This window comes from Rana temporaria, chromosome 2 (genome assembly GCF_905171775.1).
Source record: "Rana temporaria chromosome 2, aRanTem1.1, whole genome shotgun sequence".
NCBI lineage: Eukaryota > Metazoa > Chordata > Amphibia > Anura > Ranidae > Rana > Rana temporaria.
In genome coordinates, this window is record NC_053490.1 from 217,563,752 (window position 1) to 217,577,572 (window position 13,821).

The window sequence follows — 13,821 nt, forward strand, 5'->3', positions numbered from 1 at the left end:
CATGGGTCTAGGCTGATCTCCCTGGTATAGAGGAGAAGCCTCGTCTACAATAATAGTACATGGGTCTAGGCTGATCTCCCTGATATTGAGGAGAAGCCTCGTCTACAATCATAGTACATGGGTCTAGGCTGATCTCCCTGGGAATGAGGAGAAGCCTCGTCTACAATCATAGTACATGGGTCTAGGCTGATCTCCCTGGGAATGAGGAGAAGCCTTGTCTACAATAATAGTACATGGGTCTAGGCTGATCTCCCTGGGAATGAGGAGAAGCCTGATCTACAATCACAGTACATGGGTCTAGGCTGATCTCCCTGGTATTGAGGAGAAGCCGAGCAGTGATTGCAGGAAGGTGCTCTGTGTAGATGAGGCAGGACAAGGAAGGATGTACGGGGCTGGCTGGGATGAACTTCCTCTCTGGATGCCGGAACTGTTATGTGTTGTGAGTGAGGCAGAGACAACAAGCCAGATCCGGGCTGTGTGCATGTCAGGGAGAGCAGGTGAGAAGCCGCTGATCGATGCGGCAGGAGTGATGTATAAGGAGATCGGCAGGGAGGGGAGGTGGTATGATGACAAAGGAGGAAGCACACATCTCTCGGCTAGTACGATGAGGGAAAGTAAGGATCGTACGGAGGCGGACTGAGGTGCCATCGCTGGCCACCTGAACACAGCCTGTGACAGCCCTTCCTCCGCCGCCGTATGATCACAATAGAGCTGTGCGGGCTCCGATCATCAGGGAACACTCCCCTGTCCTCTCCGATGGTAATGGGAACCGTGCCGGGCTGTGCTCTCACCATGGTGTCCCCTGTGCAGGCATGAAGCGGCTGTGACACGGGCGGACAGGATGTGGCTGAAGCCTGAGGAGGTTCTGCTGAAGAACGCGCTGCGGCTGTGGGTCACCCACAAGTCCAACCAGTACTTCATCCTACAGCGCCGCCGAGGACATGGGGACAGCGCGGCCAAGTTCACCGGTAAGTCCAACACAGGCCGGACATAGAAACTTCCTTACTACTCCTAGGAGGGGGTTCACCTCACAACTGCACCTCCTCACTACTACGAGGGGGTTCACCTCACAACTGCACCACCTCACTACTCCTAAGAGGGGGTTCACCTCACAACTGCACCACCTCACTACTCCTAGGAGGGGGTTCACCTCACAACTGCACCTCCTCACTACTCCTAGGAGGGGGTTTACCTCACAACTGCACCTCCTCACTACTCCTAGGAGGCGGTTCACCTCACAACTGCACCTCCTCACTACTCCTAGGAGGGGGTTCACCTCACAACTGCACCTCCTCACTACTACAAGGGGGTTCACCTCACAACTGCACCTCCTCACTACTATGAGGGGGTTCACCTCACAACTGCACCACCTCACTACTAAGGGGGTGGGTTCTCCTCACAACTGCACCACCTCACTACTAAGGGGGTGGGTTCACCTCACAACTGCACCTCCTCACTACTACGAGGGGGTTAACCTTACAACTGCACCTCACTACTAGGAGGGGGTTCACCTCACAACTGCACCACCTCACAACTGCACCACCTCCCTACTCCTAGGAGGGGGTTCACCTCACAACTGCACCTCACTAATAGGAGGGGGTTCACCTCACAACTGCACCTCACTACTAGGAGGGGGTTCGCCTCACTACTAGGAGGGGGTTCGCCTCACTACTAGAAGGGGGTTCAGCTAACGACTGCACCTCACTACTAGGAGGGGGTTCATCTGACAACTGTACCTCAGGGTTTCACCTAACTGCACCTCACTACTAGGAGATGGGTCACCTAATTACTAGATGGGGGTTCACCTGACAATTATACCTCATTACTATTAGGAGCGGGTTCACCTGACATCTGCACCTCATTACTACTAGATGGGGGTTCACCTGACAATTATACCTCATTACTATTAGGAGCGGGTTCACCTGACATCTGCACCTCATTACTACTAGATGGGGGTCCACCTGACAACAGCACCTCTTTACTACTAGGAAGGAATTCACCTGACAACATCCCGCTACTCCTAGGAGGGGGGTGCACCTCAGGGGTACACCTGACCATTGAACCTCAAAACTCCTAGGTGGGGGTACACTTGACAACTGCACCTCATTTCTGATACAAACTCTACTCATGTCTGATAGAAACTTCTCTCACTACTCCCAGGAGATGGTACACCTGAGAAATTCTCTCACTGCTCCTAGAACAGCATATACTGTACTTAAGAATGTCCCTCACTACTCCTAGGAAATTGTACACCTAAGACCTTCCCTTACTACTCCTAGGAAAACATGTACCTGAGAATGTCCCTCATTACTCCTAGGAAATTGTACACCTAAGACCTTCCCTTACTACTCCTAGGAAAACACGTACCTGAGAATGTCCTTCATTACTCCTAGGAAATTGTACACCTAAGACCTTCCCTTACTTCTCCTAGGAAAACATGTACCTGGGAATGTCCCTCATTACTCCTAGGAAATTGTACACCTAAGACCTTCCCTTACTTCTCCTAGGAAAACATGTACCTGGGAATGTCCCTCATTACTCCTAGGAAATTGTACACCTAAGACCTTCCCTTACTTCTCCTAGGAAAACATGTACCTGGGAATGTCCCTCATTACTCCTAGGAGAGAGTGTACACCTGAGAATTGCATCTTGTGTGCTCTGTGTATATAGATACTTCATGCTCCTGAGAGTACTGCACACAGATGTAGGTACAACTGACACAGGTGAATTTCATGCATTTCCAACCATTGGACTTCCTCCTACACCTAATACACACAGCTTCTGATAACCCAGAGACTTTGGTACATGCCTTATGCCTGTAAAGGTCTCATTCACACTAGCCATGACTTGCATGTGTTTATAGGACATATTCAAAGGCATATAATACTGTTAAAGCCTTTAGTACACGAGTAGTTTATCCCCTCAGTGTCAATTCCCAGCAGTTTCAGCTGCCCAGGAAGCCCTTCTACCAGCGGCCTGAGCTACCTAATGTGAGTACCACTTGTTACAGCTTCCATCTGCAATTTATTTCACCTTGGCTTATTTCAACGGGATGCTTCTCCTGGGCCTCCCAGGTACCCACAAAAATGTCCATTTTAAACAAGGTGCATTTCGTTTTGATTTGTACGGCGGAACCCAGTGGCATGAAACCCAATGTGCATATGCTTGAATATATACAGTATGTAGTACATGGTATTAGTAAAATCAAGGGAGGTCAATTGACAGCTTGTAAATACCTTAAATAACTAGAGTTGGTCACGTGATCTTTATCTATGTCTTTATTAGGTCAGTGGGCAACATGTTGGTTATATGATTGATTGCAAAAATACACTCTAAATGCAAATATTTTTTAATCTGAAGCACCTGAAAGCACAAGGACATTATTATGTGTGAAAAAACCTCTGTAATCTTCTCAGCCGCCCCACCTGATACTTCTTCACTTCACATCCGGGGAGGCTCTGGGATCATGACTGATTGCAGAGCATGTCCTCCATCCTCCCCTCTTTGTCTCTGTGAATGAGGGCGGAGCTCTGGCGGTCAGGTGATCATTTTGAAAACAAAAGACCTAAATGTAAATAATGGGAAACAAACTAACAAACTTTTGGGAAAAAAATAATATGTATTCTATTGCATGTTTAGATACAATTTAGGGTTTAATATCACGTAAAGCTGTAATCGGGGTGTACATGTGTCACGGTCACAATGTTTTGCTGCGTGGCAAAAAAATGGCCCCCTGTTGTGTTCATAGCAAGCAGCACTGCTGCAAAACAAGACCTATTCGAGTTAAAGGGGACACATACCAGGGTCAGTTTACACAGGAGCCATCTGGTGCAGTTGTGCATGGTAACCAATCGACTTCTAACATCAGCTTGTTCAGTTAAGCTTTGGTAATACAACCTGGAAGCTAAATGGTTGCTCTGCAGAGTTGCACCATTCAGTTTAAGTAAATAATCATGTTTTTTTTAATCAATTGTATTTATTGTATCATTGGCTACATAAATGAATTTATAAGAACCTGGGCGACCTGTTAACAGCTAAAAGTGTGTCTTTGACACAGGTTGTGATGTCACTTTTTTTTCTGATATCTGTCAGTGTTTTTTTCCTCTGCTGCTTTTTTTGATTGGGTATATAATATGCCAGGCGGTTTGAGGGGCAAGAGATATTTGACAGCAAAGGATGCAGGGAGTGGTGGCACAGAGGGTCTAGGCACAGGGGGTAGTTGCACAAAATAAATGGCAGGTGCCAAGAGGAACACAGCCAACAGCTACAGTCACCCAGCAGAAGAATTTTGGCTGTATCTCCATGGCAGGACTCAAAAGGACAAAAGAAAAAGCCAACACAGCTTCAAAAAGTTTCTGCACGTCTTCAAACGAAGTTAAATATATAAAAGTGCGAAAACTTTTTGAAGACCCTTCGTATTCCTCCTTTCTCGCTAAACAACATGGATGAAGGCATCTCCCCTGCCTGCTATTGTATTCGCACAGCTGTAATAACAACCACGGCTGTCTGAATACCTGAACAGTGACTGCATCTGATCATATTGATAACTAGAGACTTGTGATTAAATGTCTCCTGTTTACCTAAAGTACAAATACTGTAGGTGATAGGACTGTACCTTTTTATGTAGCAGGCTGATCGCTTCATAGTGCCATGTATCTGGATATTGCATTGCTCTGAAAGACTCAAACACCCCAGGTATCGGCAATGTGCTTGTCATATGCTGTGCTAAAATGAGGAAGATCTCAGAGGAAAGTAGTCAATATGAAAGTCACATCACAAGTCATATTTGGCTATGGAAGCTGTCATGGGTTCCTTCAGAATAACACCATAAACATCATGTTTTGTCTTTAGGGCACAACACCTTTTTTTTTTCTTTTTTTTTTTTGCGAAAGCGGTAAATTATAGCTGGGAATGATTTCTAAATGCATTAAGATGTTTTTATTTGGAGTTATAATTTCTGAAACCACTGCATTTTGTTTCCTGCAGACAACATTTTTGTATGTTTATGGCACAGAATAAGCAGGTTTTTTTTTTTTTTTTTTTTTTTTTTTTTTTTTTAACAGAAACGTTTTTATTTGTCTCCAGAAGGAGAAGCATAAAGACATACAAACAAAAAAAGAGAACATAATGCAGCTATACATTACAGGATTAACAAAGTCATATACAGAATCTCAAATATCTTAGTAGAAAACTTGGCACAGTTCACAACACAATCCTACCGTTACATCAAACAAAGAATACACCAGTTCACACATTAGGTACGGATGCCATCAGCTATTCATAAGTACCCATAGGTCATGGCCTAGACTAGGAAGTGATTGTAATTCCATAAGAAAACCCGAAAAACAGAAGATTCAGGAGGAGCAACAAAGAGGAGAAAAGGGCGGAGAAGGAAAAGGAAGGGCGGAGGAAGAGGGGGACAGGGCAAGGAAAAGGAAAAGTAGAGGAGGGAATATGAAGAGGGAGAGGGGAGGGGGAATGAAGGGGCAGGAGCACCGCAGGGGCATTGTCTGTAAGTTCAGTTCAGTTCTTGGTCCATGCGCCCCATATCTTCTCGAACTTCGTAGGACATTTACGGTTCATATACGTAAGCTTATACAGGGGTAGCATGGCCTCCACTAGGCCTCCACTAGGGCCCTTCACTGGGAGACCGTTGGAGGCTCGGGCTGCTTCCACTTAAAGCGGAGTTCCAACCACAATTACCATTTTTTAAATGTATGTCCTTTCATCCTGCGTTTTTTATAATATAAATCCGGTCACTTACTATTTTACAATCCGCCGCCGATCCGCATAGATATTAAAAAAAGATCGTTTATAAAACTATATCTACACCGTTGTCATTTTGCTTGTGGGCATTGTGAAGCCTACAGGCACTTACTTCCTGGAAGTCTTGGATGGGGGGTGATAATTGGACAGCGCACTGCATCCTGGGAAATGATGACACACATTTCCCAGGAGCATTAGAGGGAGATGATGTCAGAATCCTAGGTGGTTTCAAAGGCAGATTTCGTGGGACCACATAGCAACAGGCATTTCCAGATGAGTAATTTTTTTCTTTTTTAGTCGTACGCTACAGTTTAAAGCAAAATAGTTTTTTTGATGGAACCTCCACTTTAAGTAGGATGGCCTTTCTAGCATAAAAGGAGGCGTAAAATACAAACAGCCTTTTGTGTGTGTTATATATGACATTATCACAAACTCCAAGAAGCAGTATAATTGTGTTCAGGTCTATATGCAAATTGCCCACTGAGTTAATGACGTCAACTACCTCTGACCAGAATTGTTGAATGACAGGACATGACCATACAACGTGTAAAAAGGTACCCAGATCAGTAGGACATCTATCTGTTTGGGATGGGTAAATTCTAGAGAGTCTCAAAGGTGTATAATACACACTGGGCCGGATTCAGATACATTGCAGTATCTGTCGGCGCGGCGTAACGTATCGTAGGTACGCCGCCGTAACTTAGGGCGCAAGTTCCGTATGCAGAAAGAACGTGCGCCCTTAGTTACAGCGGCGTAACGTATGTGTGTCGGCATAAGCCCGCCTAATTCAAATGGGGATGATGTGGGCGTGTTTTATGTAAATTCACTGTGACCCCACGTTTTTGACATATTTTACGAACGGCGCATGCGCCATTCGTGAAAAAATCCCAGTGCGCATGCTCGAAATTACGCTGCAAGTCGTCATTGCTTTAGACGTGAACGTAACTTGCGTACATCCCTATTCGCGAACGACTTACGCAAACGACATAACATTTTCAAAACTCGATGCGGGAACGACGTCCATACTTAACATTAGCTACGCCTCATATAGCAGGGGTAACTTTACGCCGAAAAAAGCCTAACGTAAACAATGTAAAAATATGCGCCGGACGTACGTTTCTGAATCGGCGTAGCTACCTAATTAGCATATTCATTGCATAACTATACGGAAGCGCCACCTAGCGGCCAGCGTAAATATGCAGCCTAAGATACGACGGTGTAAGAGACTTACGCCGGTCGGATCTTAGGGAAATCTATGCGTAAATGATTCTCTGAATCAGTCGCATAGTTACGACCACGCACACTCCACGCCGTCGTATCTTCGTTCTGAATCTGGCCCTCTGTGTATAAATTTGAGTTGGATGTACCTATCCCTCGCAGAGACCATCAGGGGAATATATTACTGGATCCCATCCTCCCTCCACTTGTCATACAGTTTGGTCCCTCCACAAGACAACCTAAGATACAGAGAGGAGAGAACATGATCCACAACTCTGGAAGTCAGAAATGTCTCCACCCCGTGTGAACGCAGCTCGACCCCCTCAGGAAATTGGGCCTGTACCGCATGTCGCAGTTGTAGGTAGCAGAAGAACATCTTTGAGGGCAGTTGAAAAGTGTTTTTCAGCGTATCATAGGGAAGGATTCTACCCCCGGACATAATTTGGCGCACCACCTTAATCTCATATCTAGCCCACAATGCCGGGTCAGGGACCGTCTGCAGGTGAGCCAGTCGGGGATTGCCCCATAGTGGTGCGTGCTGGGAGATGGTATTGGGACCACCGAGTTTCGCTGAAGTCTGTTCCCAAACTCTTAACGGTTGTCCGCATAGGGGTCGTCACATCAGGGTGTGCCTTAGGTCCTTGGAACACCAAGTAACTCAGTGCTGAGTAGGAGCCAAGTATAGCCGCCTCTACGTTAACTGATGGGTTGGACCGTGGCTGAGAGAACCACCAGCGAACAGTCACAACCACCGCTGCCCAGTAATAGAGTTTAAAACAGGGGAGTGCCAAACCCCCCAATGAAAGAGGAAGCTGCAGGATGGCCCGGGCAACCCTGGGGGCCAGTCCTCCCCATACAAACGCGTTTACCGCCTGGTCCAGCTTCTGAAAAAAGGAGTTGGGGATGGGGACAGGAGTTTTGCGAAACACATAAAGGAATTTAGGGAGGAATATCATTTTAAGGAGATTGATCCTCCCCACGGGTGACAGGGGGAGAGATTTCTAGGCTTGAAACTTGATGGATAGCTGTTGGAGGATCGGATACACATTGTCTGCTAGGTATAGAGAGGGGTCCCTTTTGGACCTCAATCCCTAGGTACCTAAATTTGAAAACCAAGGTCAGTGGAATCTGCGGGTCCAGGGCGGGTGAGGTCTGGGACAGGGAAAACAGAATTGATTTGGTCAAATTGATCCGAATACCTGAGAAGGATCCATAGTGGTCAATGATCTCCAGGGCCGCCGCCAAAGAGGCAGATGCGTCTGGAAGGTACAACAATGCATCGTCTGCATAAAGTGAAAGCCTCTGTCAGCAGACTCACTGGTATCCCTCCAACCGCCGGGGATGCCCTAAGTAAGATAGTCAGGGGTTCCATAGCTAGGGCAAATAGCCCCAGAGATACTGGACACCCCTGTCTAGTACCTCTACCTAAAGTAAAGGCGGGGGAAAGCATGCTGTTCGTGCGGACTCTCGCAGAGGGGTTCCTTTACAGCAGTTTAACCCTGGAGACAAACCTGGGGCCAAAATTGAAACTTTCAAGGACCTGCCACAAAAATTCCCACTCCACCGAGTCAAAGGCCTTTTCGGCATCTAGGGAGGCCACGACACCTGGAGAATCCGCCCTCCCCGCACAAGACACGTTCGTATACAGACGGCGTAAATTGATGTCAGTACCCTTGCCCGGCATGAAGCCAGTCTGGTCACCATGTATCAGGGATAGAATGACCGAGTTAAGCCTGGTTGAGAGGTTAGTGGTTTATTTGGTGTCTACATTTAGTAGCAAGATGGGATGATACGAAGCACAGGACGTAGGGTCTTTATTGGGCTTTGGTATAACCACAATAACCGCCTCGGCCATAGAGGGAGGACACCCCTCCTCCAACATAGTCAGAAGCAGTCTATGGAACTTAGGGGCAAGGAGCTCACTATTAGCCTTGTAGAATTCAGCTGGAAGTCCGTCAGGACCCAGAGTTTTGGCCGACTGAAGCGTGGCTATTGCTACCTGCACCTCCTTGAGTGTGATTGGAGCAACAAGTGTGGTGCGGGCCTCAGCTGAGAGTTGTGGAAAATCTATTTGACCCAAGAAGTGGTGCAGTCTGTCTGTGGTGAAATCTGCTCTGGAGGTATAGAGATGCTCATAATACCTGGCAAATTTAAGCATTGATACTCAGGGGGTCAGAGTGGAACTCCCCCCCCCTGTAATCCTTAATACGGACAATATGTGGCGTGGAGGAACGTTCCCGAACCAGCCACACCAGAAACCTACCCGTCTTCTCCCCCTGATCAAAAATTCTTTGTGACTAAGAGAGCAGTTGTTAGTGGTCGCAACCCGCAGCAGGGAAATTTCCCTGTGGAGGGACTGCATAGCATCATAGATCAAAGCATCCTTATTACTCACATACCTCTCCTCCAGCAAGAGGACCTTCCTTTCAGCCTCCTCTAGTGCAAAAGTCATGTCCCTTCTAACCTGTCAAATCGCTGTTTTATACTGCCCCCTAGTGTACGCCTTAAAGGCATCCCATAGAACCGGTGAGGGAACCGTGCCCTCATTATGTGACCAGTATTCTCCCAGCTCCCCTTCAACCAGAGGGATCACCCGCTCATCAGTGACCCAAAACAGAGAGTCGCCACAATGCAGACCCAGCCGGCGAGTTTGCAGAGTAAGTAGAAGGGGTGCATGGTCTGATATGCCACGTGGCAGGATCTCCACCTCCTGAATTCGGAAGAGCAGGGAATCGGTGGTATAGACCAAGTCAATTCTGGAGAAGGAGGCATATGTGGCCGAGTGACAGGTATACTGTTTCTTATCCGGGTGCCTCATCCGCCAGCCATTATTAAACCCATAATTTCCTGCCCAATGGGACAGGGGGGAGTCTCCAAGGGGTCCCGCATTAGGCCTGTCCATAACCGGATTGGGGGTCATATTAAAGTCACCAGCGATAACCACCACAGCCAACGGGTACTGCACCATGAGCGGGGTGAACTTCCTGAGCACATCAACTGTGGCTGGGGGGGGGGGGGGATAAATGCCTACAATCAAAAGCTCCAGTCTATCACACATTGCATGAATAGCCACATATCTCCCCTCTGGGTCAAGATGGAGATCCAGGAGGGTGAACTCAATCGACTTGTGAACCAGGACGCTGACACCTCTAGAATAAGTGGAGTAGGTTGAGTGATAGTATGACCCTACCCAGGGCTTCCGGAGTGAGAATAAGCAGGTTTACCTTATCTTTCTTTTTCATCCTCCTCATTGGGCTCAGTATTTGACTTTCCTTGATCAGTCCCAGGCATGCAGACAGAAGTGCTGGAAAGGAATGTTACCTTGTAGGTGGAACAGTTTTTTGTTTTACTTTTAGATTAACACAAACCAGTATTGTATGTTTTAGCTTCAAGGGACTTTACATTTCCGCAATTTTTTTTTTAAAGTTTTTACACATTATTGGACTTCTCCCTGCCCCTTCTGTTTTTCTAATGCCCTTGTTGATGATGATATTTTTTTGTTTCCTGCGTATTTTCCAGTGTATTTAATCACGTATGATCTACTACAGCCCTTCACACCCACTTAGGCCCTCTACTGCTCCTGTTATGTGATGTAGTAGAGTCCGTAACCAATGGGAAGTTTTGAGAGTCAGAACGCCCACTAACACACAGTTCCTTTCTCTACCTGTAACGTAGAGAGCGTCCTGACTTTCCTGTAGTCCAAGGGAGGGGGCGAGCACGACACTCCACACCAGGGAGAAAGCCTTGCATTACGGTGTTGAGTTACAGACAGAAGAACAGGAAGTGAGGATTTCTCAGAGGAAATAAGGACATTTAAAAGCAAAATTGAAGGATGAGGTAAGTAAAGGAGAACTGCACTACGGTAAAGGAAGCTATTTAGGAAAAAAAAAATGTACCTTTAGGCCTCGTACACACGACCGAGGAACTCGTCGTAAATGAAACATCGTTTTCCTCGACGAGTTCCTTGTCAGGCTTGTGGAGAAACTTGACAAGCTTTCTTTGCGTACACACTGTCAAGACCAAATCTCCTCGTTCTCAAACGCGGTGACGTACAACACATACAACGGCAGGGGAAGTTCGATTCCACTGGCACAACCCTTGGGGCTGCTTTTGCTAATCTCATGTTACTGCGTGTTAAGTAAAAGTTCGGATAAAGACAATTTGCACTTTTCAGACTGTTACAGTATGACAGTATGTGCTAAGTCCATTACAATTGCTACTTTTACCGAAGGTGCACTCCCGTTTCATACTTTATTCTGAGCTTGCGCGGGTTTCTTAGCATACACACGAACGTGTTTCTCGTCGAAAACCAGCCTGACGATGAACACGACGAGGAAATTGAGACTCCCGTCGAGGAAAAAGAGAACTTGTTCTTTTTTTTTCTCGTCGAGTTCTTTGACAGTTTCCTCGATGAAAAACACATACACACAACCGTTTTCCTTGGCAAAAAAGCTCTGCCACCAAGTTTGTTGATGGATTCTGTCGAGGAAAACCATCGTGTGTACGAGGCCTGACAACCCCTTAACATTCAATATTCACTGGGTTTGTCACAGAAGCACTGATGAACTTTGCCCCAGAAGAGCGCAAACTATAGGATTGAATGTAGTGTACTGAGCATGTTTGGTCTCAACTCAGGTTTTGACTAGCAGTTCGGTGGCTTTGTGGGTAATATTGTAGTGAATTGGGGAAAGGTAAGTATAAAACGTAGTTCTGCAGTTCAAATTTCTTTTGGGTTTTTTTCTGAGCTACTGTACAAAAAAAGTGTGTGTATGTATGTACAGCATCACACTGCACAGCGGCCAATGTCACTTTGCAACATTGCAATAAAGTCCTAAAAAAGAAAAGTTACAGTGCGACATGCTGTTGGCAATGAAAGCGTTATCTGATTGGTGTTCAGGGCTATGCTCAGGTAACCCATAAAAAGCATAATTTTATTCTACAGCTATATTAATATTGTACAGTTCGTGCTAGGAATACTCTGGAACAATTCCTGTAAAACTACTGTGTGATGAAGAATTCTTCTTCTGTATGTTAGGAGTGCAGACCCTCAATCAGCTGCTTTATAGTAACAGTAAGACATATTCACATAAGCTTTGACAAGCTGCACTTTTTGGTCTCCTAAAAATGAATTTCGTTTTAGTTCTAGATAGATAATGGAGATGCACATATTAATGTGAATTCTTAATTTAAAATCTCATCTGAGTATACCTTTATCAGCTCAGCCACATGCGTATGCCAACCCATATGCTATCTTCTAAAATTGGAAGTTCTGCAGTCTGTTTAATGTTATTTACAAGTGGAGTAAGTTTTCATTATAAATCAACTATCATTACTGCATGATAGTTTTTTTTCTTAAAGTGGTTATAAACCTCAGACACAAAATATAAACAAAGCATATCCCTCTATATTGTGTACTTCAGAGCACAAAGTGTTATTTCTGTCTGCTTCGTTCCTCTATCGGGATGAATCCCTTCTGACAAGTTTTCCTGACGCCAAGGGAATAAAAAGGTGATGGGACGGGACAGGCATTCCTCTGAGATTTTGGTCCATAGTGACATGATGCGAATCCCAGAGGTGTCAGTGACCTCATTGTCATGTTCAAGAAACCAGTGATGAGATGATTTGAGCTTTGTGCCATGGTGCATTATCCTGCTGGAAGTAGCCATCAGAAGATGGGTACACTGTAGTCATAAAGGGATGGACATGGTCAGCAACAATACTCTGGTAGGCTGGAGCATTTAAACAATGCTTAATTGGTACCAAGGGCCCCAAAGTGTGACAAGAAAATATCCCCCACACCATTACATCACCACCAGCCTGAACTGTTTATACAAGGAAGGATGGATCCACGCTTTCATGTTGATTATACTAAATTCTGACCCTACAATCTGAGATGTCGCAGCTGAAATTGAGACTCGTGAGACCAGGCAACATTTTTCCAATCTTCTGCTTCAAAGTTCAATGTGTTGTGCATTCAGAGGTGGTATTCTGCATACCTTGGTTTTAACAAGTGGTTATTTGTGTTACTGTTACCTTTCTATCATCTCAAATCGGTCTGCCCATTCTCCTCTGACATCAACAAGGCATTTTTGTCCACATAAATCCCACTTACTGGATATTTTCTCTTTTTTAGACCATTCTCTGTAGACCCTAGAGATGGTTGTGCATGAAAATCCCAGTAGGTCAGCAGTTTTTTGAAATGCTTAGACCAGCCTGTCTGGCACCAACAACCATGCCACGTTTAAACTCATTTAAATCCCCTTTCTCCCCTATTCTGATACTTGGTTTGAACTTCATCAAGTCATCATAACCACATCTAGATGCTTAAATGCATGGAGTTGTTATGTGATTGGCCAATTAGCAATTTGTTACCAAGCAATTGAACAGGTATGCCCAATAAAGTGGTCAGTGTGTGTGTGTGTGTGTGTGTATGTATGTATATACACACACACACAATAATAAATAAATATATATATATCTTTTAATTTTTTTCCCAAACTCCGAGTTAAGCAGTAACCAAACATCGCCTATCATAAGCAGAAGTCTTTATTTCTTCTTCCTTTTTTTTTTTTTTTTTTTTTTTCTAAAAATAGATGAGCCATTGTCCCTGGGGACCTGCAGCCTCGCCAGCAATCTGCCAACTGGCCCTCCTTTAAATTTACTTGTTTTATCTGGTGTTGCATACCAGCCCATTATACACTTATAATTCATTTCTGCGATCATTTCTGATTCAGTTTCAACATTTTACCTATTGTGGTATTATCCTTCTGTGTTCCTAACTCCCGCTCCCATTTTTTGATGAACGGAGGGATCTTCATTTTGTCCACTGCCAATAGT

At 45.4% G+C, this 13,821-nt stretch overlaps 1 protein-coding gene across 4 annotated transcripts in view; it reads left to right on the plus strand.

Moving 5' to 3' along the window:
• Positions 1-367: 367 nt before the first annotated feature.
• TBC1D8 (TBC1 domain family member 8) overlaps positions 368-13,821 on the plus strand; it is a 149,558-nt gene continuing 136,104 nt past the window's right edge. For 2 of the 4 annotated variants that reach the window (XM_040336434.1, XM_040336437.1), the window contains exons 1-2: positions 407-497; positions 811-968. In XM_040336434.1, coding sequence (XP_040192368.1) covers positions 842-968 — 127 coding nt within the window. In that variant the 5' untranslated portion in view covers positions 407-497; positions 811-841. Of the gene's footprint in view, positions 969-13,821 lie in introns of all 4 variants that reach the window. The other 2 variants (XM_040336436.1, XM_040336435.1) reach the window with 2 other exon arrangements.